The following is a 25737-nucleotide window of genomic DNA, read 5'->3' on the forward strand; positions in this document are numbered from 1 at the left end:
CATAAAACGTTCTGATTATCGACCTGGTTTTGTCTCTATCAGTTAAAACTGATTATATTTAAATTGTTAGCACTTCTTATTCGCTCACTGTGAGATGCAAGGGTTAACCTTAGTCTCGTTCCCAGACCTTCCACTGCCAAGCCTACATTTCATTTACAGTTACACGGTAGGATCTGGGTAGAGTTAAGGGGTAACCTAACCGTTCGAAAATATTCATATTATGTAATTTGTGGTACTCCTACTTGGCATAAATTTATATTTTGCCGACACGTATCGGAGGACTGGGGGTGGCTGCGTGGTACGCGGAGAGTTATGGGATCATGGTTTTTAAGTAGAGGCCGTTAGCAGGGCAAGGCATTCTACGGTCAGCCTTCACTGTGTGTAACTTTTCGTTTTCGTTTTCGTCTTTTGTATAAATTTAGAGCGGTACTTGCATAGTACCTTATTATAAAATGTAAAAATGTCATTCACAGGATACCCTAAAACCCCAAGGGTGGCACCGCTGCCTTGGTCGGGAGTACACGTTCCCCTTTTTTTTTCCTTTTGCTGGTTTTTAGGGGTTTTCGTGTCCGGCTTTGGTGCATTTAGTTCACTTCAATTGTAATGGACTTCTGTTAGCATATCGATTTGGCGTTAAATAAACGGTGGCTTGGCTGGCCAACCCGCCCAGATATCAACTCTTTGTGTGTCCGGTTGAGTAGTGAAGGCAAAATAAGCTATAGACCCCTCCATTTTGAAAACATCTCAGTGATCTGCCACACACCAAAAACCAAAAGATACGCTGGAATGCCCTTTTGCTGATTACAAGCAGACCGCTGAGATCGACGTTCGATCCTAAGAGGCGAGGTTATTGAGCACGATTCAAATGACGGCGTGCGTATTCGAACTTTCAGCACATTAGGAGAACACAGTGGTTTAATGTCAGGCATGTGCGAGGGGATAAATTTTGGCCGCCCGCGCGCCAATTTCCCGCGCAAAATTTCATACATAAGAAACAACCGCTGCGTCGCAAAATGAGCCCAACATATTTCAGTGACATGTTCATAGAAATCTGTAACAAACACAAAGCTTATTCGGGTATGTGATTGCTCTTGATTTATAATTATATCTTTAGATTTACCGAAAAATTTATTCGCATATAAAACACCCTGACTTATTGCCTTGTATAGTTGTTTGTTACTCGAGACCATTTTGAACTGTTAAGTTACTTTTCTGAATCTGGTAATGTAACTAGTGCTTTGACTTCATTTAAAATTTTCATGGTTTCTTTCTATTTAAATTTGGCCGATCACTTTTTCTGCAGGAAATGAAATATTCTGGGAAAAAAGAAGAGCTTCAGAGTTCCTAACGTCATCTGGGAGATTCCGTAGGTCCTACACTGTTGTGGAGGAGTGCTGTAAAGAAGGCTGTGTTATTGAAGAAATGCGCGAATATTGCTACTGACGTACGAAACTAACATTGAGTGTCTTTCATTGCTAGTCAACTACTCCGTGGACATAAAACGTGTATGAAAAAAGGTTGTGATCTTCCAATTTTTTTTGTGAAAGCTGGAAAACCAAATGCTCATTGACGTATATCATTTATCTTGAATTTCTAGTAAATAAAATCATCTTATAACATTAAAAAGTTTTTGTCTTAGGGTGAAGACGTATTACTGGTAGGTCAAGGTTGTGTGCGAGAATTATTTTGCTGATGACGTACAAAGTAAACACTACTCGACGCTCTTTCTCCGTCACGCAGTCCATAAGCTTTAAAGGTAATCCAGTAAGTTTATTGCTAAACTTGATTTGCCAAAACATAGAAATGTTTCCCTTCAGTAAAAGGCTAAGTATCTATCATTTCGCCATCACTTCGCCATCATTTCTACTCGCTGTCCTGCATTTAGTTCACAGAGAAGGAAATACTTCAAATATTACTCATCGGCTGTCCACAACAAATCAGAAAATATTATGTCTGAGGTTACCCCGGTTCTATTTCGATGTTGGTTTTATTCATGGAGAGCTCAAGAATCCTGGCCAGAAAAATACTGGCTGGCGCGCCGGTTTAAAGCAATTTACGAACAATCGATGTTGCTTAGTGTCGCCGAGAGTAAATTACCTCTCCTTTGTCTCTGTTAAGTTGTTGGGAATGTTGGCAACAACTTTTCGTTGTCATGTAGATAAAAAAAGTAATCATTTATAGAAATAATAACATGCTGATTTACATTTGCGTATCAATGTAAAATTGAACAATAACACTTCTTGAAAACAATGGATTGTGTGAAATCTTCGGCAAGTGATGCTGGTCTTGAATTGTCGATATATCTCGAGATGAGACTCGAAATCTCGATAAGTCTTCTTTCAAGACTGAGTTGTGTGGCTGTGATAGAAGATTCAAGGCTTGCTGACTCTTGAATTTTCGACCACAGTTCGACTTAGAACTGTCATATCACCGGATCATCGACGTTCAAAACCTGCCGATATCCAATGAGCAGTTCTCCCTTCTGGTTGCCATACCATTCCTTTTAAATAAATTAGGAGAATTTAGCATTATATCAATTTGATACCCCGGCTGCTAACGTTTTGCTGGATCACGATTATATTGAAAATGTTTCGAGTGCGTACTCCACATTTAGAGGATTAAAATAATTTTTAGAGCACTATCTATATTGTAAAGCAAGAAATTATTTGAGAGTGCTAGTATATATACATTTTTTGATGCATCTGGCTTGTGAAGCTGGCTGTTCCGTGAGAGTTTCGTTTGGCGGGACTCGAAGAGGCCGCCAGGGGAGTGGTTTCCTCGGCTTTGTCGCTCTCTCAGTTCTATCGAACGCCCAAGGAAACCACCAGCTACGCACACTTTTATGTTTTGCGCAATTCGTGACTCAGCTTAAATGAATGCACCAGTATATAAAAGAGGACATAAAATCGTGTCGAACTGACACACCTCCAATATATTTTCTCGGGCCTCCAGAAAGCGATGAATATTGATATAACCGAAGAAAACAATCGCGAATTGCGCGTTTGGGAGACGTTTGTCGTAAAACGGTTGGGGAGCTAAAAGGAAAAGATGCTTAAGAGAAAATTAACGATACAATTGTTTTTCGATTAGTAATATTGATTGAATTCAAAGTTTGAGTGACATCGTTAACTGATAATACCATTTTTATTTCGTTTTTTGTATTATTTGTTTCACTTATCGAGATGGAATTTCTCATATACACTCGCATCGTAACTAGCTTATTTATTTAAAAAAATAAGAAACAAGTTGTGAGGCTTTCATTTTAAGTGCTGTGTTCAATTATCAACCCGATGCTCTAGATTAAGCGGGTTAAGATCTCACGCTATCCTGGACTTTGTCCGAGCAAACTAACCAGACATAATGTTTGTTGTAATATCACAACAACACCTTAAACATCAAGGAAAACTTCAGGAGAAACACACGAAAAGCGAAAAGTGGCAAGGGTGGGTTAAATGGTAGAGGATTAGAACAGATTACATTCGAACAGGAAACTTGCAATCAGCGCACAATTCCCAGTAAGAGGGAGATCTCGATTTAATCGCGCATGATAATCTGAAGATCTGCTTAACTCAAAGGGAAGTCTGATCATGCACCAAATGACTGCTCGTTCGGGAACATATCGCGTTATCTATAGCATTTTTCAGTACTGCTTCTCCCTCTCGAAGGTATGCTAGTTCGCCGGTATGGTACCCACTGATTTAACAGTACTCCTAGGTGGAGAACAGTGGATGTTTAAGCAAAATGACTCGCCTGAGAAATAAAAGGCGAGCACTTTACCGAGTTCCGGATGTAAGTACAAACTTGCAAACAATATTTGACTGCGTTGAGCTTTAATCATGCTTTCCGAAATTCAAGGAATTTGAAGTTTTCCAATCTTGCAAAACAACATCAAATCGCAACCAACTGAAGTCAAAAAGCGCAAAAATTGACGTTAAATAATAATGTTTTGTTCGTATTTTTTTTATGCAAACTTTTCACAAAGTTTAAAAATACTTGAAAGCCTCATTATTGTCTAACATCAGATTTGTTTCGTAAAATAGACCGACGCAAAACAGTAAGACACGGCTAAAAATAAATTGAAGTAATATCACATATTGGATACTTGTACTACCCCTAGGATTAAGATTTTGCAAAGCATAATGAGGAAGGTATTTACGTGAGTAGAATATTTGACGAAAAAAATATTCTGCCGGTCTCAATTAATGACGAAATCATTTTTTTACAGAAATGATTTTCACGCGATAGTAGCAAAGATTAAGAAAGTTTCTCTTAATGCTTTATCTTTGAATGCTTGACTGATTGAAGGATTTTTGTTTTTTTCTTAAAGCATGTCTGTAGTGGTCTACTCGGTAAATGTAAAAGTATTGGTCATGTGTGGAGAGAATATGTGTTGATCATGACTTTCTTAAGTATAAAAGTGAGTAGATGATATTGCAGACTATTTCACATCATAGTAAGCGCTGTTGTCAACACTTGCGGACACGAACCAAGCAAGATGAACCATAAGGTAAGATATTTAAAAGGTTCTCGCGCTCTTTCATCGATCAGACGTCTACTCATTTAAAGCGAGGACGTAATTTACCTGCGACGATATTGTTTCGAGAGTTGTTCATCTTTGTAAAACTATGTAGTGAAAGTTTCTCCGCTCGTTTTCATTACTTAACAAGGTTTGAATTATTTTAGTCATTGATTTTAGTCTTTGTGCCGACATTGAAGTTGGAAAATTTTCTTTGTGGCCATTGATTTCCCTTTCCTCGCGGATTTTCGGTTCATTTAGGATCTTTTACTTTGCTTATTTTTCCTCAAGTGAGAGGGGCCTGGGCCAGCTGGTCGGAGTCTAATTTTGTTTCATTTTAAGTCCGCAAGCTCTTTGACCAGAGGACTGACGCCCAATTGGGCCTTAGTTATTTAAACTGTGAGCAGTGAAACTATCAATGGATACTGAGCATTTTTTTTTTCTTTTTCACAATTGTAGATAAACTGCGTAGGCTTCGCAGTAATAATATGGATGCTAACCACGTCGTTACAAATCGAGGCACATTTCATTCCTTGCGGCCCATTTTCGCCACCAAATATGTGTAAAATTAACGAGATTCCCAGAAGGCAGATCTCCTTCCATGCTTGCGGCGATCTTCTTAAAACAGCTTTTGACGCGGTCTGCGGATGGATGCGAAAGAAAAGAAGTGGTACGGCACTTAATTTTATAAGTCTACAGCTACTTTAAAAAAGTGGCGTCTAAAACAGTGAATAGTTCACTTGAATTTGCATCCAGTCATTAGAGTCACGAAAGTTACAAAAAAAAGGTATCAAGGAACCGGTCATTATATAGCGCCTGGGTGGTTGGGGGGGGGGGAAGGGGGTTGGGTTCCAGAGGATTTTGAGGGATCACATGGTTTCATGGGGAACGAAGGGGTAATCAGTCGTATCCACCAGATTTCAAAGGGGTGGGGGGGGGGGGGGCGAAAATGCGTGGTTTGTTGTCAACCACCCGGCACCCACCCTAGTTCCTAGTTGTATTCGGTCGCTCGGTCAATCTGATCTCAGTCTTGCGAATAAGAGTTGTGACGTCAGCGAGAGATCACGCCTAACATGTGCTCTGACACATTTGGTGATAAGAGTTTTCCTCACGATCTCACCACGTTGCTGTGTCTGGTCCCCACGTCGAAACTTGAAGTCCCTAGAAAAACAAGTTCTCTCGCCCACGAATTCTACGAATTTGCTTGGAGAGCAAGGCATAACAAAAACAAACCGTGTATCCACTCAGTCTTGCTTCTTGATTGCGAGTAACTCCGGTATGCAACATAAACGATCATTTTAAGACGTCTTTACCTATGCATGCCTAGAAGTAATTTCATCAATTCGATATCAAGGTATAAAATTATTATTTTCCATCTAGTTTGACTCCTTTTGTTCTTTCAGTAAAAGCAAGAGCCAGCAAAATAATTCTGGAAAAGCAAAGAGCTGACAGGTTTCTTACTTCGCACCACGTGACTAAAAGAAGCTTCAACGTTGTGGAAGAGTGTTGCCGAGAAGGCTGTGTACAGGAAGAAATCTTGGAATACTGTAGATGAAAACCACGCCAGAGAAAAGTATCTTATAAAGTATGCTTAGTTCCTGGCACGCAGTTTCGATGAACAACCGCCTTCTACAAATTGTAGGATACGTGGACAACTTTGTACTTTGCCGCGACAAAATTAATCTGAATGTTGCAGAGACAGACCCATTGGCCCCATCTTGTTTCTATTTAAACTATAGCTTTCAGGGGTAAAGGGAAAGGAAGTTATCATCGAGTCGCGTCATAGGTATTCTACTTTTCCTTATCTCGAGTGTTGTGGCCACTTTGTTTGTAGAACTACTTGGATAGATGTTGTCGAAATGAGAACACACTGTAAAGTTAGAGGATACTGAGATAGCAATTATTACTGAACCAGAATTCACGATCGACTTAATTCACTTCCTCTCCATTATCACCCACGGCCTACTTCCTTTACGCCTCTTCTTCCATTTACTCTCGAGATATAACCATTTTTCATTTTGGCTCATTTAGCGATAATTTTCGGTTAAGGACCGGTCATTATTTGCGACTGGAAGGTGGGTGGAGATTAATAACGACTGTTCCCTATTGAGAGAATTTTGTGTTTGGTGTTGAAAAAATAAACCAATAATAGTTTGTTGCTAACCTTTGTTTGATATTCACCGTGTTAGTGTTAAGAATTGGTTTGTTGCCTCCCAAAGGAAAGATTCTAATATTTTTAATCATTCTGGTGCATAGACAATTCCCAAGAAGATGAGGACGGGTACGGATGGTGACTATTTTCTCGTTACAATATCACCCCCCGAAATGTTCACGAACCGAAAAGAGACCCCTGATTGTTAAGCAACTCCTCGTTGACACCTTGAGAAATGAACAGAGAACAGTTTGGAGAATATGATTGATAATGTGAAGGAGTAAGGAGTTGATACTATTTCGGCAAATGACACACTTGAAAAGGACCTTGCTCCCCTCGGCAGGTATACCGTGTAAAGGGAATAATTTGGATTATCAACAACGTTGAAATGGTAAATTGGCCACCGTAATGATTACAAAAGCTGACGTTTCGAGCGTTAGCCCTTCGTCGGAGCTAATAGAGGAATTGTGGGTTGTGTGTGCTTTTAAAGGCAGAAAATGGAGCTACGTTATTGGTGGGAACATTGCAACGAGAAAAACACGAATAAATTAGTGGAATGAAAAGCGTTCGTTGATCCCTGTGGGATTTAGACTGCCGGTTTGAAAGCTCATCTTTCAAACCGGCAGTTCATTATTACTATTATTATTATTATTATTATTATCATTATCATTATCATTATCATTATCATTATTATTATTATTATTATTATTATCATCTAACGATCCCTAACAAGGGTCGGACTCAGACCTACCGACCCGGAGTCTGGCGTATTCGGCTTAGCATTCAGTTGGTCACTGCGTGTCCCTTGTCATAAGCAGTTTGCAGTTAACTTTAGAAGGTTTACTAAATAAGCTCCCAAATGGCAGTGCAATTCTTGATTGTAAGAAGGTGTTAATGGTAGAATTTACCAGGCGTTCCGGGTATTTAAGTAGTGTGATCGCCTAAAGAAAGTTTTCACACGGCTTAAATACCCGGAACGCCTGGTAAATTCTACCATTAACACTTTCTTACAATCAAGAATTGTTGGTACGCAGCCCACACAGACACCCAAAGAACCAATATCCATTGTTCGTGTGGTCATACCTTTTAAAGATCAGGAATCAGCAAATTATGTTAAGAAAGAGCTCAAGAATCTTAGCATGAAGGTGCAGACAACTGTCCAGCCAGTATTTGTTAGCCGCAAAGTTGGCCAAGTCTTAAAGTACGAGAAATCAAGCCACAGATTGTCAACCAACAACGCGTCGTTTATCAATTTCAATGTGACCTGTGTGATGCGGGTTATGTGGGCTATACACGCGGACACTTACACACACGCGTGGATGGACATAAACGAAAGGCATCTTCAATATATAAACACTACCACGAACGGTACAGCGAAGTCCCGAAAGACCTACTGAAACGTTTTAGCATTCTGAAAAAGTGTAGTAACAAGTTCGATTGTTTGGTGAACGAAATGCTTTTCATCAGAGACTTAAAACCCACTCTGAACGTGCAAAGCGATTCAATTCGCGCAAAAGTATTTGTTTAATTAGCTCGTAACAGATTTATGCTAATTTAGTGTTACACCTTGCCACAAACTTCATTTTTTATTTCTCCTTGACAATGGCATCATGATGACACCGAAACGTCGGTTTTTGTCGTTAGTTTTTGCTAGTCTTTGCATTTCTAAATCTTTATTGATAAGATTATTATTATTAGATTTTTTTATTTATATTTGAAAATTAACGGAAGATTTTTAAATCAAAAAGTATCTTTGACCGGATGTAGGAGTTCCACAATCCATTTGCCTCATAGTCCAGTCTTTAGTATGGTTTCTGTAGAATAATAAACTTTATTTGGCAATAATTTCCATAAAATCCTCTTCAGTACAAAATATTAACAGTGTAAAAAAACGATCGAAAATAACTCACTTTCGGCTCACATTATCATTATTATTATTATTATTATTGTTATTATTATTATCATTATTATTAATATTGAGGCATCAAATCAGTAAGACCTAACACCATGTTAAATTAACTTCTGGTTTCTAAAGCGCTTACTAACACTGGTTTACAAGTTACTTTCCCTTAATTTTTCATGTTCGCTTCGAATGTTCTTGAAGCATCAGTTCCGTCTGCGGCTGCGCGTGGGGCCTGGTATTGGGTTAGGTGTAATAACAGTAGTGAACTTTTATATTGCGGTTTGAAATCAGCTCAGCATTGATCGGTCCATGAATTCTGGACTGCGGATCGTTATCTTCGGTGTCCCAGTAAAAGTACTGTGATTTTTCTACCATTCCATCCACTTTCTGACAGAGGTGGGTGTTACCCTTAATTAGCACAAACGGGGAGCCAGTTGGGAGGCGAATAGCTTCAGTGGCATCTCCATCCGTTCGGCAACAGTATTCGATATAAGTGTTACCGCCGTAACTGCCTTCTGGAAGCGTGCCACCGTCTTTGTTGATGTTGTTGTCATCTTCATCGTCCCAACGAATGTGTGCATCCTCGAAATCTGTGCAGGGAACATTTACTGCAGCATTAAGCTTAAAGTGTATATGACATGAAATTTTTTTTTTTGTTTTCTGCTAGTTCGATATATATAACAAACGGTTCGAGAGTTAAAAATCGTTGAAAATAATTATAAATACATAGTTTTCGTTTAAACTACGCGCTAAGTTGGCTTGAAATTTGTCCCCTCGAACGCGCGGCCAAAAGGTCACGTGAACTTTACCTGTGACGTCAGGTTGTTTGACTCAGTAGACCACTTTCATAAATGGCTGCCGCATTACAATTCTTTTGTATACATATAAATTTGACAGGGTGGCCTCGTTCTTCAGTACAAAATTCACAAGAATACATTATCTCAAGCGAGGCCACTCGGGAAAATTTAAGTTTAAACAAAAGAATATTAATCCGGCAGCCATTTATGAAAGTGGTCTATGGCGGAAAAGAATAGGCCAGTACGGAAAGGTGGACGTTATTGTGTGGCTGGGGCGCCCAACAATAGAAGCTGTACGAGTACCAGCTACACACCAGGTATTTCGATGCACCAGTTTCCTGTAAATCCAACAGTGAGAGCCCAATGGGTGAAATTCGTGCAGCGGCACCGAGTTGATTTCGGCGAACCTGTTGCCAAACATGCCTCGTTGTGTTCGGCTCACTTTGAGCAAAGTTGTTACGAGGGCAGCTTGGCATTTTCGCTGGACGGTATGACGCAGATAAAACGGAACAAAGTTCTTATCAAGGGCTCTGTTCCAACAAGACATGCAGTTCTACCAGAAGGTCCTGAAGTTCTGACAGATCGCAAAAGGCGACAGGTAAGCGTTTTCTCGTGATCTCCGATCATAAACATTAACATGTGTAAGTTTTTCTGATGTAAATAACCTATTCTTTTGGAAGCATTTATGTGTAAAATGTCCGTGTCTAATTGCGGTTTTGCCGTGCTGAAAGCAAACTGAACTGCTAAAACCTATACCTTAGTGAATCATCAACATGTTCACATTACATCCTCTAATCTCAACAATGTACAATGTAGTGTGTCATTTTAAAATTGTTCAATAATACTTTGGTAGGCACGGCAGCATATGACAAATTGAAATTGCTGTTGACAAAGATCCTTCTGAATGACATAAAAAAACTCTCACCAGATGCCCAGACAAGTTGCCTAGAAGGCTTCCATGCCACCCTAAACACCTGGCATCCCAAGTTGATTTGTTACTCTTGGTTAGGTTCTTTTTGTAGCTATGTATATGTTGTATTACAGTGACTCCCACCTAAATATGTTGCAAACAATATTTTATCCTTTTCCTTTTACACTCTGCAGATATAGTATTCCTGGAAGTTTTATGGCCAAAGTAGTGTTTTGTATTGCACTTTTAGCTCAAAACTGTCATTTTTGAAAATGAATGGGTATGTGACTGCTAAATGTTACACATGATCTATTGACCAGACATCATGCAACATGTCTACAATGTATGCAACTACACAAAACAGTATTTGTTATCATTTATCACATTCCCATCCCCTTAATTCCTTTCCTTGGTTCTTTCCCTTGTGTTCCAACCATTATCATACACAATCTCATTTTCAGATTTTCATGTGTTCGCTCATCTAAAGTAAAATTTTCTAGGCATATACTGGCAAGCTTGCATTTTAATGAAAACCTCAGAAGAGAAACCCAAACATCAAGCGATGGAAAAGAATACATTCGGGTGACTTATCCAAAATTTAAACTGGGAGAAGAGGTTGTTAGAGAGGTGGCATCTCCACCTAGCTATGGTAATTATTGACCATTATGATTTTAAAATTACAGTGGCTACACTGAACTAAGTGTAGGAAATGTTATGCTCTTTTGTTAAGAGTCAGATCACTCTTTTTACCATGATAAGTACTATTGACCAGCATCTTGTGTAAAGGACTCTGCTTCACCTTGTTTCCTTATATCTGATAAAACACTGTTGCACGTTTTTCAAATGACGTCGACATTTTATATGAATTGGGCTGTGATCTTTTCAGGGTATGTTGACACACTGAAGAATCTTCTCTTCACCTTGCCAAAGGCAGAAATGAAGAAAGTAGATGAGAAGTATGCAGCAAGGGTACCAGAACCCCTCAACCAGCAGTTCCCAGACAGAGTAAATAAAGAGGATGCTGTAAAGTTTTACCAGGCAAGAAAGGCAACGAAGAAAACGTCACTATTTCCACCAGGTTAGTTTGCTTTGACTCTTCAAAGCTCATGAAGCGCAATGTTCAAATATGACATAATGTTCTACGTACCAACTGTCATGCAACCTTGTCCTCAGGGTCTATCTTCTTCCCACCCACTAGAACTGGGGAAAAGATAGACCTTGGGAACAAGTTTGCCATCATGGTAATGCACAATGTGATTGTCTCCACGGAGGATATCTTCTACATGTTTTTTCCATAGTAAAAGGATGCTAAACAAACAAACTAAAAATGCACTAACATAATTAAATAAATTTATTTATTTTACAGAAGCAGAGCAGGCAAAACTACAGATGTCTATCAGTGACAATACCTCAAGCAGCAGTCAACCCACTTCAAGACGACCTTACAATTGCTCAATATGACAAAAACCATTGCGAAGTCACAAAAGCCGTTGCAAAAAATAAAGTGACCAAACTTTTGTCACAGGAAGGTTTTCTGCGTGGTACAATTTTCCTTCTTACTTTAAATTTTCCATGCCTGCATTGCACTGTACTCATCGACTTACAATATTTGCACTGTACCTACAACAAGTTGAAATTTTAAATTTAGTCAAACTAGTGTGCATGTAGAACCTAAGCTGTTTCTGGTTCACAGTCCATACATTACCAAACAATAGAACAAGAAACAACCACCCATGAAAATCAATTTGAAAATTGTTGTTTACCGAGACAATCAGTGTAGAACAATCATGTCATAGGTTTGATTACGTGTACTATGCTAGTCTCTGTCATGAGCAGCAGCAAAACCTCTGGTATTAATTTTTGTGACTGGTATTTAGTTCTGATATTATGGTAAACACAGGCTGGTAGTGGTCTTCTGTTATCCCAGCCCATGTAGCCACAAAGCCACCTTGTGGTCCATCGGTATGCAACAGCTCTAATGAACCTAGAGTAAAAGCACAATGAAAATTATATAGGAAGGTGTGTAAGAATGCTCTACATTACTACAGGACCCTGCCTTTCACCTCCCCATGACACACACATTCAAATAAAAAATATTTATGTTTAGGAATTGATAATGAACTGCAGGGCATTTCTCAAGCTTACATTTTCCTACAAGCTACTTTGCAAGCAATCTTATTAGTTCCTGTTTTACCTTAGGTCAGTGCATCAGATAAAAGTCCAAGTAAATGCAAAATCTAACTTAACTTGGTCAACTTTTATAGCTTGAGGTGCCTTAATTTACCCTGATTTATCTGAAGCTTAATGTTTTATGCCCAGCAAAGTGATTATGCTAGTTTACACATTGTATGTTTTTATTTATGTTTTTACTAAAAATGTACTGACTCGTTTTCTGACTCCACCTCGGCGACGGTAAGTCCCACCATCCTGGTTTCTCAACAAGGGAGCCACTTGGAGAAGAACTGCGCGGTTCCTAATCGCATCGTAGTCCTCGTGTTGTGTGATGCATTTTATCCGTTCAATGGAACCATCAAATACCATCTTTGCAGATGAATTTGTTACCTCTCTGCAACATCGAAACTCCAGGGAACCAACTAACGTCCCGGTATTACATTGCTTGCAGCGACACCTGAAGAAGACAGCAAAAATGAATTGTTGTCTAACAAAGATTTGCTATAAGTATATATACAAGGAATTTTAAAGGACCAGTTTTACTAACCAGGAGTCTACGTCTACAGTTCTCTCGTATCTAGCCTCCAGAGTTGACGGGGTAAGTCCATCAACATCGGTTTGTTCGCTCGAAACGCCTGTTTCTTCGTCGTTCTCGTCCGCGAGCGGCTCATCTTGATATGGAGCTATCACACCAGTGATAACTCCCCATTCCTCTTCAGAACTGTCGCTTATTCCACAATTCATACTTTCTATAGAGTCAGACGACTCAATACTCTCGGAATCGCTGGACATTTCGAAGCGTGAAACGATAGAATTGAGCGAGTAATCACAGCGTGTTACAAGGAAAACACTGAAAGTTGTTGACCTTGCCAATCATAGGATCAAACAACCTGACGTCACGAGTCCCAATTCTCGGCCCAGTCTCCGGGAACAATTTTACACATAAATTTAGCGTGTTTCGGGCGCTAAAAATCGACCAAAAAAATTGTTTCATTCATTTTAAACTCTCAAACCGTTTATTATACACATGGAACTAGCTATCAACGAAAAAAAAAATTTCGTGTCATATACACTTTAAATTAAATCATTTATTTAACAGGAGATGTGACGTATAAATATCATGATTTATCATTTCACCATTACACCATTTCAACATATTAGGGCAACGGAACACGAAATACATCCGACAGTATTACACTGTAGACCAGGGAAAATACGGACTGGAAGCAGAGCAACAAAATGGCCCTACTGAACAATTCAAACTTTGAATTCTTTCAGTTTATCAAGTTAGGTTTGACTTCTTAAGCAACCAACTTTTAAGCGCAATTTGGTTTTTGTTGGTCTTAAAAAATAGCTTCGTTTTCATTGTTTTCGTTTTTCACGCACACCTTAGGCAATCGTCACGTTGTTGAAGTTAGGCCATAACAAGTACTTCGAAAACTAGAGGCACAAGTGCTAGAAAAATGAAATAATAGCGTAATAATAAATCCTTTACTTGACAGATTAACATGGGCAGACATTTTGCTTATTGCTCGTACTTTCCTTAGGGGGCTCGGCGAAACACCTCGAAACTTTCAAAAATCGCGCGTATTGTATGATAAACCATGGAATAAGGAGTATGAATAACTGAAACTACAAAGTGCCAAAATTCTGGTGAAAATCATTGTTTATTATCTTTTAGAGGAGAAGGTCATGTGACTGGTTCAAGATCTGCAATTAATTAAGGGATGAAAATACACGTAACGGCCACAGATGTTATCTTTTTGAAAGAGTCGTACAGGAGGAACTGAGGCGCGGATTACATTTTCATCGAAAAAGAAGTTCTTGTACTAACCTGCGGGGCAATTTTCTTTTTTGAAGATGCAGTACTTTCCTTCAGGCCATGGCATATTATATCTGGATGTTTGAGAATTAGTCTTCATACAGAATTTTTGTTCCATGTTATTTTTGTGGATACGTCCAGCCAAATCGTAAGGGTTTGACCAATAACTGCTTGGGTCGTTATCTTCGGTGTCGTGGTATCGCCAGCCCGTGTGCCAAAAACCTCCCTTTGGACATCCCGAATTTGCCATAGGGAGTCCATAGGTACCCAATGGCCATGTTAGAGGAATACGTACTGTGGGATCTTAAAAATTTACAAAAAACCTTGTCAGTAAGGCGACGACTTCTCAAGGTAGAGTTCCACGTTATTTTAGCAGAATGAATACGTACTTAAGAATTAATGAGCTAACCGCCTTCCGGTTAGCTCAATGGATAGAGCGCTGCACTCTTGTGCGGGAGGTCGAGGGTTCGGGCCCCGGCCGGATCAACACTCAGAGTCTTAAAATAATCGAGGAGAATTTGCTACCTTTCTATAAAATCAAGAAATGGTTAGATATTCTAGTCTTCTCGGATAGGGACGAATAAATGGAGGTCCCGTCTCCTGCAGGGTTAGGGGTAGGAGACGTTAATTTTCCACACACGAGATTACTGTGTGATGGATGTCCTCCCCTGGGGTGGGATGGGTGGGTTTATTGGGCCCGCAGTAATTGGCGCAAGCTGTTGCGGTGTCCCTGCCGGTTGGCGAAGCTATTAAATTAAATTAACGAAGTCACTGCTCAAGAGTATGTTTTCTTTGGTTAAATTAAACGGGTGGTCTATCATTACCAGGGCTTCTCCTCTGAAGCAATTTCTTTTAAAGCATCATGGCATTCCAGACAAGTTAATTCTCCTTCAAAAGCCTCACTTTTGTCGTTGCTTAAGAGAGTTTCGTTATCGGAGAAAAAACAGTTAGCGGGGGGAAGCGAATAATAAGATCAATTTTGGAAGCTCAAAGTTCTTTGTAGAAAGTTTCGTTATGCACATGTTATTGACTAACACCAAGTTAATATTTGTACAATAACACACTTTGGAAAACACTGAAACTTTTGCGAGCGTAAGCCGTTCCGAGGCCCAAGATCAGAAGAAACAAACAAACGTAAGTTGCGTTACAGGAAATAAAATATAAAACCTGTCTTTCTCTATTTTAAAATAATATGTGCGTGTTGTTCCTCTTAAAATTGATCATGCTGTTTGATCTGTTATTGCTGTAAATACGCAGCTTGTGATTCTAAAAATCCAACTATCAAATTTAGAAGTGTGAGTAAATGTACGTGTGCTACACACTCACCTTGCGGACTCGTTCTTGCTCCTTCCAAGCTTGGGTATTCCTTCAAAATTTTTTTCACGTTTGTCCTCCGTTGTGCCAAATTCTTACACTGGTATTGCTTATTGAGTGCCTTGAAGAAACTGTCGTCAAAAACACGGTCAATAGATACCAATTTCAATCCAGTGGGTTCAGGGATGGTACGTGTACCACACCGAAACACTTCTTTTTCACTTCCAAATGAAGTGCCAGTCTTCATTGATGCTTTGAACCTTTTAAAGTCAACGGAGAGAGAGCTACTAAACCCTAGGAACCCACCAGACACGGACACTGCGGATTTCACCTAAGGGAAAGAAACAAAAAAAAGAAAAACAAAAACAAAAAAAAGCAAAAGATAAAAAAAAAAATTCGACGTAAAAATGTGCTGCAATCACTAACATGCAGAGGCATCATCGGAATCAAAGAATAAAAGGAATAAAATGGAATAAAAGGAATAAAAGGAATCAAAGAATAAAAGGAATAAAAAGGAATAAAAGGAATAAAATGGAATAAAAGGAATAAAAGGAATCAAAGAATAAAAGGAATAAAATGGAATAAAAGGAATAAAAGGAATCAAAGAATAAAGAATGAAAACTTCTTGTTGCCAAAGTTCAGTTTAGTCAGGTGCACATGAGATGTTCCAAGGAGCTTCTAGGAACGTAGGATTGCAAGCTTTTCAAGACGCCAAAATCGAGTTGTTGGCTATAATATTGTTGTTATCAGAATGGGTCTTTGGAGCATAACGGTAAGTTAACAGTTATCTAGGAGTTAGAACCACATGGAATGTGGCTTTGCCCTTGAAGCAATTAAAAAAGGAGAGTTGAATGCGGAGCAGGAAAAAGTATTTCACATTGGCAAGCCTGGCATGATTGTGCTATGCATGCACACCGTTGGTAATAATTAATTTAAAAAAAAGGGAAAAAACTTAATGATAGCTGCATGTGTATCGAAAGCGAATGAAAACTTTTCCGCTCGATACTCACATTTTTCAAGGCATACTTGAAGAAATCAGTATAGGAACTTCTGTAACGTTCAATCTTCTTGGTTCCAAGTTCCACTTCGCTGACAATATGCTGTAGGGAAAATAAAATTCATACAAGAAGATGCATAACGCTCTTCAGTCTGCAGTTCAGCTTAAACTATCCTACAAGCGGGTTCTAATAAATAAAAAAACCCGCTCTGATGTAAAAGGATCTAAATGGGAACCTTGATCTTATAATCAGCAATATCGTTACAATGATCGATTCTACGATCCCTATCATTATTATGAAAGATAGGCAGTTTAAGACCACACGTGGCTACTAACAAAGCACATTTCTTATAGCAATAAAATGAACTAGAGGTTGTGAAATGATGCTAAAAGGTAGTGTTACAAAATGTTTTTCTCACATGCAAAACACAAAACCTGCCACATCTCACATATTTATGAGTACCCTGTTCCACAAAAGAAAGATGACTAAAAGATATAACGAATAATTGACACTCAACCAAACATCAAAAGGTAACATATAATCATATCAACAATAATAATAACGATAATGATAACAATAGTAATGATATTTCATAGGTGCCAGCTCAAGAACTTCACTGTTTCTCTATTTTTCTATCCTCTAGGTTTCCATAGTGATTAAATCATGCTTCTTTCAATTTGTCTAGTAATTATAAATTATTTTATTATATTGTAATTCCATTTTTGTGAGACTTTTGTTTCATACAACAAGGCTTTTCGCGTTGTAGGGAATTCTGCCATTCCAGCATCATTCTGTCGAACAGGGTCACCCTGCTAAACTTCGGACCTTGTTCGCCTCGCCATTTAGCGGCCCTTTGGGCCATCAGTCGCTGATTGAAACGGTAAAATTCTCTCTTGAAATAAATAACATTTTTCAAAAAAAAATTCCACGATGTACAGATGAAAGCTATTTACTAGGTGTTTCTACAAGGTAAAGCCTCGTTTTCAATTACGTGCCAGAGACGCTACTGTGAAATAGTTTTAAATAATAATAATAATCAAGTCTTTACTCCATCATAAGATTACAATAAATTCGGAAAAACTAAAGTAGAAATCTACATACATATTATGAATTAAAAAGTATGTCATTACAATAAATGGAGCTTAAATATCAACCTATTTACAAAGGTGTTCATAAAGCGCTGTGTATTAATTTTCGGGCGTGCGCAGCCTTTTTTCCTAAGATTGTGTACATAAGTCTTCTGGACAGGAATGATGTCTTTCAGGGGGTGGCAATCCGTTGATATTTATTTCTTTAAAACGTTTCGGTCTTGTTTGTTTAAAAGGTTCTTGATAAAAACTGGATATGAAATAAAACGGCGTTTAGGCATTGGTCTAAAAAATTTTGTACAACCATAAGATCGGACTCAGATGCCCCACGGACTGAAAGCGCATAGCTAAAATTAGGCAAAACAATGGATATAAAAAGATGATCTATCTCTGCCCGAGAGTAGTGTTCTTTTCTCAATGTTCGTAGAACACTTGATTGCTTTGACAAGCTTAGTTCTTACATGCTCATCAAATTTTCCGTCACTCTGTAGAGTTACTCTTAGTAAAACGAAGCTATTACATTGGGGAATATTATTAATTGGAGAGTAGAGTACATTGTGATTTTTCTTTCTAACAACATTTAACCAGCTCTTTACATTTGCAAGGGTTGCAGACCATTCTATTGTCTTTACACCATGTTAAGAACTGTCCTACTAAGTCGGCAGACGGGTCGCTATTCCCAGTGATAGGCGAAAGAATAGTGGAATCATCGGTATATTTAAAAAGCATAGGGCAGGAACCCAATTCAAGGACTTTCAAGGACTTTTTAGGTCATTTTCAAGGACCTTAGCTCTTCAATTCAACTGAGGACCTTTTGAATTAAATGGGAGCTAATATAAATAAAAAACATCGCGTGCAGGACTGGCCGAAAAGTCACACGAGCGTGCCTTCAAGCATGCCCATCAGAGTTATCACGTGCAAGGTAACCAAGGTTATTTTCAAAGCACCAAGCAGGTACAAAATATATAAAAATCACATTTGAACCACCACAGTTGGACGCAGGATTTAAAAGGAAAACTTATTTTTGCCATTTGTATAGGTAATCACATGATTTAGAGTGCAATTTGGAATAAATAAGCACGAGTAAATTTTTTTCAGAGACTAACAAAATTGCATGAGCCCGTAGGGGAGTGCAATTTGTGATCTGAAAAAATTTACAAGTGCTTATTTATTCCAAATTGCACGAGAAAATCATGTGATTATGTATTAATAATATAAATGAAAAAATACGAGGTAGCTTCTTGTAACTATGCAGAAGAAAAGCACATGCATTAGGTACAAAAACAATTTATTTAAACCCTGCAAGTGACATTGACCTTGACATTGACCAATCAGAATGTCTGGTTTCTTTCTTTCTTTGCACTGAATTAACCCTCTTCTGCACTGAATTAACTCTCTTCTGCACCGAATTAACTGAGTACTGCATTCATCTTAACCAATCAGAACTGAGAAATTTTTTTGTGTATATTATTAGTGCTAGAAACTTACACTTTCAACACCGAAAACAAAAGGAAACTTTGACTTTGATTCATCTACACTTATTTTCAAGGACTTTTTGCAAATTTTAAAGGACCTCTGTATAAATTCAAGGGTAATTTCAAGTCCTTGAAAACAAAAATTTAAATTCAAGGACTTACAAGGACTTTCTAGGAGTGTGGGAACCCTGAACTCAAATCAAAGTAATTACATTGTCAAGAAGTTCAAAAAAAGAAAGAAAACTTAAATATTACTGGTAGACAAAGATAGCTAAGAATTTTGAAAACACATATTGTCCATGGACACAGGGTAAAAAAATGGCCAAGCCAATTAACTGAGCCAGACTTGTTTCAATTAAAAGTTTACAGGGTAACAAAATTAATTTAGAAACCAACCGTTCCCCAATTTCTTATGAATCTGTGATAAGTCGTCTGGTCATATGTTTGTGGTAAGCTACAGACAGCAGCAGCAAATTCACTGGTTACAGGAAAATGTTTCCATTTCACAAGGTCCAGTTGGTACCGTGCTTTTCCAAGATTATGTACAGTTTTCTCCTCATAAAAGACATTTTTTGCATGAAAAGTTTGGTAAGAAACCTTCTGATACACTACAATAATCAAGGGAAAAAGAATAACAAAATGAATCAACTAATCATTCAATCAATCAATCAATCAGTCAATCAATCAATCAATCAATCAATCATTCCATCATAGATTCTAAACAATTCAACATATCTGTCAATCACCAATCAATCAGCCAGCCAGCCAGCCTGCCATCCAGCCATGCAGTCATCCAGCTAACCATCCCACCCAACAGCCAGCCAACCAGACAATAAAACAGCCAGCTGACCAGCTGGCCAGCCAATCAGTTCAGTAAGTTTCATGTAGTGAGTCAGTAGTCAGTCAGTCAGTCAGTCAAACTGCTTATATTCACTCAGGCAGTTAGTTGGTCAGCCACTCAGTTTTTACGTTGGTCAGTTTGCCTTCCAGAAGGAGGTCCTCCACACAGGAACTGTTAAAAATTAACAGTTCTCATGTTTTTTTTTTGTCATGATGTTTTATGATGATTCCTTTCCACTCCAGTTTTTATGTGACATGCCATTAGTTATGGTTAGGACTGCATGAGTGGGGTGACTTATTCTGTCTGCAATTATACAAGTCATGGAAACTTTGCATATAACAGAAGAGATTGGGGTAAGAACCAGGCTGGCAAGTGGGAAGTCTCATCAATTATATTTTCTTACTTGTACTGAGGCTGAATGCAAGTTTCCATAATGCAATGTTCACACCACCTACCAAGAAAGTATACAAATATATATGAAATGTTTCAACAGAAGTACACAAACAGATGAGTAAAATTTTCTGAAATTTCACAAATCAACTTAGTCACCAAGCCATAGTTGTCATAACTGTTGTCATAGTGACCAAACCTTTGGTTTCCAGCCCCCTATAAATTGGATCACTGAGAGTGTGTAAAAAAACACACACACACACCTGTGTGTATATATACCTCTGTCCTTAAATCGATCGATACTGCACTAACGAGGTCCATAAGGCCAAAACAGTACTATCTGCAGTTATATAGCTATAAATATAATTTTATATAGGCTTCTGTGCATATATATTATATATGTATATATTGTGGGAGGAAAAAGACAAGTAAACTACAAGTTCATCCCTACAAGCTTGTTTCGTGGTCGCCCACTCATCAAATCCCCTGATGAGTGGGCAACCACGAAACAGGCTTGTAGGGATGAACTTGTAGTTTACTTGTCTTTTTCCTCCCACAATATATACTTTGCTCTACTTCTATGTATTGAGCACTGTTCTACGAAAATCAAGTCACACTTTATATTATGTATGTATATATATGTATACATATATATTATATGTATACATATATATGTATGTATAGACACATATATAATTCTATATAGGAAGTCTGTGTTTTCCATTTTTCCATATTACAGTGCCGATACATAAAAGTAGAGCGCGATACATTTTGAGTTAGAAAAGTACAATGACTACACTTTCATCTCTACAAGCCTGTTTCGTGATTGCTCACACTCCTCAGGGTTGTACTTCCTTCTTCCTGCAACTCTGATGCTCACTAACACAAAAATCGTCAGTGGCAGTTTGCATGAAAAATAAAGGCCTATTCAAAAATGGCAGCAAATAATGATAACAAACAAAATACTTTAAAGGCATTTCGGCACCTACTTAAAATCCCCTGATTGCTTGTAAATTTTACTCCATATTGATATTTAGTGTTGAGGAAGCCCGAATGAGCAAAACGTACACGTATTAAAGGCCACAAGGGAAAAGTTTGCTTCTTCTTCTGTTTATTCCACTTATCGTCATTTAAGAAGGGAGCATCCTTTTCTCGGTGGAAGGATCCTTTTCTCGGTGCAATCATCGTTGGTTAGCGGCCTACATCGTTCACACTCCTATATTGGCTACTTCCTCACATGTATGTATATACATATATATGAGGCCCAGAAGGAAGGCCGAAACAGTACTGTGTGCAGTTATCTTTAGATCTGTTACTATATTTTTTTCTATCAAATATACATACACAAAGAATATCTCTTCTACTCACCGTCAACTTTTACAGCAGTCTTGAGTTTGTCTTGGTAGGATCTGGTTCCAGAAAAAACTTCTTGAACGGTCTTTTCTGCAAAGGAGTCACGATCAGCGAAAACAATCTGATCTGGCACCTTGTGCTTCCTATTAACTGAAAGTTTTTGGTCATTCCACGTCAGTTTCAGTATTTTTCTGGTAGTTTTCAGCTCTGGGTCAATTCCACCTTTTGATGGATCACCGTCTGGATTTCCCCTCAGGATATCATAGCCAACACCGATAAAATGTAGGCCTTTAGCCGTTGTAGGATTACCGTAACCGGGGGTGAAAGCGATACGAAGAGCGACAATAAGGACGAAAAGATGCATGGTTGCTCTCGCCTTTCAATGCAGCAAATGTGTAAAGAACCACGTCAGTCGATTGCCAAGGGTTGTACTTCCTTCTTCCCATAGCTCTGATGCGCGCTGGCGCAGAAGTCGTCAGCGGCAGTTTGCACGAAAAGTAAAGGCCTATTCAAAAATAGCAGCAAATAATGATAAAAAACAGAACAATTTTAAGGCGTTTCTGTAACCAACTCCTCGAACGCCTCGTTCATGGAGCTCCTACAGCGCATCGGCGTCACTTCAAGAGTTTCCGTGGCGCGCTAACGTCAACTTTTTTTCACTGATATTTTTTGATTCGCGCGACGGACTTCGCTCAACTATTCGTATTCTTGGAACTCACAAGAAACAAGCTGGAGCTTGTGGGTACATTACTGTCCGATAATAATAGTTTATTTTAATCTTTGTATTACGCAACGTTAATTCTCTCGGACAATGTCACATATTGCGCGTGACATTTGCATGTAGCACGTATGGGCTAAAAGTAGATCACGTACTTGATTATAACAAACAAAGAAAGCTTGTAACTAGTTAAGACTAAGTTTAGCGGTTACAACCGCAACATTCTTGTATTTCCTTGTGTATATAAGACATTGTTGTAAGAGGTTAAGGCAGAACGAATTAGAACGAATTAGAACGAATTAGAACGAATTAGAACGTATCAGAACGGAACGGAATTGTAAAGAACTGTGAATCTACGAATAAACGCATTTTATAGCTTGGAAATATACAGTCCTCATTTGATTGTGAACCAGCATCGGGAGTAATCTCGGACATACTGGATGACTACACAAAGGAGATCGGTCTTTCTAATAATGCGACGCTCGATCGCTCTAGAATGACCGGTCTCATGGCCCCGATCGTTCCCATCATGCCATTTCAAATTTTTATACTTGTTTGGATTTTGGTACAAGGCTACGGGGGAAGCGCTAAAACAAGCATGAATGAGAATATATATAACGCTCACTTTTACAAGGCTCGACGCTACAGAAAAGAATTAGTCTCCAGCGAGGTTTAAGGGAGAGAATTTTCTCAAGAGGCGGCACCGAGTTCGAGAAAATCCGGGAGGATGGTCGCGTGATACAAAGTTGTAGCGACACGTCGATTGTTGTCGTCACGCAAACTAAGCCGCTCCAAATGATTCATTCCATTAAACAACAAGGGGTAACAACCAAATTTTTTTTTACGTGCGGTGATCGAGATTTGCAATTGACTCAGGTGAGGGGAGGGGAGGGGGCGAAAATGCGTGGTTCGTTGTCAACCACTCTAGTTCCTAGTTGTACTGGTCGCCCGATCAGTACGCCGATGATAAGAGCTGTGACGTCAGCGAGAGATCACGCCAAACATGTGCTCTGTGACATTCAGTGATAAGAGTTCAGTTTCTTCGTGATCTCACGTCGCTGTTTCTGTTCTCCACGTCGAAACTTGAAGTCCCTAGAAAAAACAAGTTATCTCGCCAACGATTTCTAAGAATTTGCTTGTAGAGCAAGGCAAAGGAGGATGCTCAGGAAGTACGGACCCGTTTGTTCGTGGGCAAATTATTCGCATGTATCCACTCATTCTTGCTTGTTTATAGCGTGCAACTCCGGTATCCAACATAAGCGATCATTTTTAAGACGTATTTACCCATACTTGCCTAGACGTAATTTTGTCAATTCAATATCAAGGTATAAAATTATTATATTTCATGAAGTTTTACTCATTTTGTTCTTTCAGTAAAACCAAGAGCCAGAAATAATTCTGGAAAAGCAAAGAGCCGACAGATTTCTTACTTCGTACCACGTGACCAAAAGAAGCTTCAACGTAGTGGAAGAGTGTTGCCGAGAAGGCTGTGTACAGGAAGAACTCCTGGAATAATGTAGATGAAAATCTCGCCAGAGAAAAGTATCTCATGAAGTATGTTTAGTTCCTGGCACACAGTTTCGATGAACAACCGCCTTCTACAATGCAAATTGTAGGATACGTGGGCGACAGGGTACTTTGCCGCCACAAAATTAATTTTAATGTTGCAGAGACAGGCCTATTGGCCCCATCTTGTTTCTATTTAGATTATAGCTTTCAGGGGTAAAGGAAAAAGAACTTATGATCGAGTCGTGTCATGGGTATTCTGCTTTTCCTTATCTGGAGTGTTGTGACCAGTTTGTTTTATAGAACTACTTGGATAGATGGTATTGAAATGAGAACACGCTGTAAGGTTAGAGGTTACTGAGATGGCAATTATTATTGAACCAGGATTGACGATCGACTGAATTCACTTCCTCTACATTTTCACCCACGGCCCACTTCCTTTACGCCTCCTCTTCCATTTACTCCCGAGATATAACCATTTTCTCAGTTTGGCTCATTTAGCGGTAATTTCAGGTTAAGGACCGGTCATTATTTACGCCTGGAAGGTGGGTGGGGATTAATAACGACTGTTCCCTAATTGAGAGAATTTTGTATTTAGTGTTGAAAAAGTGAACCAACAATAGATTATGGCTAACTTTTGTTTGATATTCACCGTGTTAGTGTTACGAATTGGTTTCTTACCTTCCAAAGGAAAGATTCTAATATTTTGAATCATTCTGGTGCATAGACAAATCCCAAAAAGATGAGGACGGGTACGGATGGTGACTATTTTCTCGTTACAATGGTCTACAATATCATCCCCGAATCAAACGTCGAGGTCAATGGAAAAGTTCACCACCCCAGACCTCTGAACTCCCGGGCCCGCCCTGCCAGAGATTATTCCAGTCACCATATCGTGAAGTGATGCTTCTCCATCCGGATTGGATGTTAGTCTATAGAACGTTACATCCCAGCACTTGGTCAGGTGACCCTGACAGTTCGAAGCTGAACTCCTACAAGGGGAGAGGCACCTCGGGAGGGAAGTGCTCGCTTAACAAAATGATGCAATGATCCCTAACAAGACTCGGCCCCAGACCTAGCGAGCCAGAGTCTGGCGTCATGACGAGCTTTGCCCACCGAAAAAATTTATGCAAATTAGGCTAAGCCGGATCTGAGTTCCGCCTGGCAATTATTAACTGTAAGAAAAGATCTCAGTTCGCGCCCACAGCACGTTCAAGGTGTTGCGGATGAAGTTTCTGTAATTACTTTTTGGCACTTTTCGGCGTCAAAATTGCATAGTTTGGGCAACCCAAAACCCTTAAGCTGACCTTTCTTGTCATAACACGCATGTTTTCCAGAAAGGGACACGCGGTAATGTCGGTGTCTCTCGTGTGCAGGCATTTTTCCAGGTAAAACCCTCGCGTGGAATCAACTCATGTTTAATTTAACGTTCCTTTTATGCGCACAATGTAAGCCAAAGCAATTTTATAGTTAAACGTAAAGATCAGAATATTTTCTTCTAAGGATGATAAATGATCGACGCTGAACTAAATTATACGTTGAAGAAAATGTAAAACGGCATAACATGTAAAAGAGGAAATTTGGAAAAATACGAAGTTACGGAAACCATGAAAATCTTCGATTTTTAAGAAAGGAAATTTTTATAATTCCAAGCTAAGTAAGCTTTTCTAGTGTTTCATTCTTTAAGGCTTTGTGTAGAGCGGGGCCTTTGTTTTATAAACCGTAAAACTTAGTGACAAGTCGAAAGGGCTCGCTCTTGGTTATGATACCAAAGAGTAGAGG

The 25737-nt window shown here is 38.9% G+C and overlaps 2 protein-coding genes, 1 long non-coding RNA gene and 2 pseudogenes across 12 annotated transcripts in view; 3 read left to right on the top strand and 2 right to left on the bottom strand.

Annotated features, from left to right (window-relative positions):
• The window catches only part of LOC111332223 (uncharacterized), a 16199-nt pseudogene extending 9509 nt beyond the window's left edge, over positions 1-6690 (top strand). The window contains exons 3-6 of the transcript XR_015991107.1: positions 1304-1442; positions 4306-4507; positions 4976-5186; positions 5920-6690. The product of XR_015991107.1 is annotated as an uncharacterized LOC111332223 (transcript). The remainder of the gene's footprint in view (positions 1-1303; positions 1443-4305; positions 4508-4975; positions 5187-5919) is intronic.
• A 1789-nt stretch (positions 6691-8479) lies between these two features.
• LOC148725450 (uncharacterized) lies at positions 8480-22197 on the bottom strand. The gene is made up of 7 exons (XM_088730103.1): positions 21747-22197; positions 20392-20439; positions 19544-19755; positions 16597-16686; positions 15599-15917; positions 14285-14575; positions 8480-9161 (listed from the first exon to the last, which is right to left on the bottom strand). Exons 1-7 carry the CDS (start codon positions 22093-22095, stop codon positions 8815-8817), a joined length of 1656 nt encoding a protein of 551 aa, XP_088586229.1. The 5' UTR covers positions 22096-22197; the 3' UTR covers positions 8480-8814.
• On the top strand, positions 9195-11806 carry LOC148725451 (THAP domain-containing protein 2-like). Of its 8 annotated transcripts, XM_088730104.1 has the most exons (5): positions 9207-9966; positions 10473-10558; positions 10779-10927; positions 11165-11356; positions 11645-11806. In XM_088730104.1, exons 2-5 carry the CDS (start codon positions 10551-10553, stop codon positions 11737-11739), a joined length of 444 nt encoding a protein of 147 aa, XP_088586230.1. In that variant the 5' UTR covers positions 9207-9966; positions 10473-10550; the 3' UTR covers positions 11740-11806. The 8 variants fall into 8 exon arrangements, 4 of the variants coding, with proteins under 4 accessions (XP_088586232.1, XP_088586233.1, XP_088586231.1 ...); XR_015990581.1 differs by lacking the exon at positions 11645-11806 and having other exon boundaries at positions 9197-9966; positions 10779-10860; positions 11165-11298; XR_015990579.1 differs by lacking the exons at positions 10473-10558; positions 11645-11806 and having other exon boundaries at positions 9195-9966; positions 10740-10860; positions 11165-11298.
• LOC148725452 (uncharacterized) lies at positions 11617-13533 on the bottom strand (annotated as a pseudogene). Its single transcript, XR_015990577.1, has 3 exons — positions 12998-13533; positions 12664-12907; positions 11617-12262 (listed from the first exon to the last, which is right to left on the bottom strand). The product of XR_015990577.1 is annotated as an uncharacterized LOC148725452 (transcript).
• A 786-nt stretch (positions 22198-22983) lies between the features above and the next one.
• LOC148725453 (uncharacterized) lies at positions 22984-24606 on the top strand. Its single transcript, XR_015990582.1, has 2 exons — positions 22984-23618; positions 23824-24606. It is a non-coding gene; the product is annotated as an uncharacterized LOC148725453 (long non-coding RNA).
• The last annotated feature ends 1131 nt before the right edge of the window (positions 24607-25737 follow it).

The sequence above is a fragment of the Stylophora pistillata genome, chromosome 8 (genome assembly GCF_964205215.1).
Source record: "Stylophora pistillata chromosome 8, jaStyPist1.2, whole genome shotgun sequence".
In the NCBI taxonomy this organism is placed as follows: domain Eukaryota; kingdom Metazoa; phylum Cnidaria; class Anthozoa; order Scleractinia; family Pocilloporidae; genus Stylophora; species Stylophora pistillata.

Coding starts and splice junctions, on each gene's coding strand:
- LOC148725450 (XM_088730103.1), bottom strand. CDS start 22,095: ATGCATCTTTTCGTCCTTATTGTCGCTCTTCGTATCGCTTTCACCCCC. Junction 16,687..19,543: donor TCATAAGAAATTGGGGAACG/GTTGGTTTCTAA, acceptor TTTTCCCTACAG/CATATTGTCAGCGAAGTGGA. Junction 15,918..16,596: donor TCAAGTATGCCTTGAAAAAT/GTGAGTATCGAG, acceptor TCTTTCCCTTAG/GTGAAATCCGCAGTGTCCGT.
- LOC148725451 (XM_088730104.1), top strand. Junction 10,928..11,164: donor GGCATCTCCACCTAGCTATG/GTAATTATTGAC, acceptor TGATCTTTTCAG/GGTATGTTGACACACTGAAG. Junction 11,357..11,644: donor AACGTCACTATTTCCACCAG/GTTAGTTTGCTT, acceptor TTTATTTTACAG/AAGCAGAGCAGGCAAAACTA.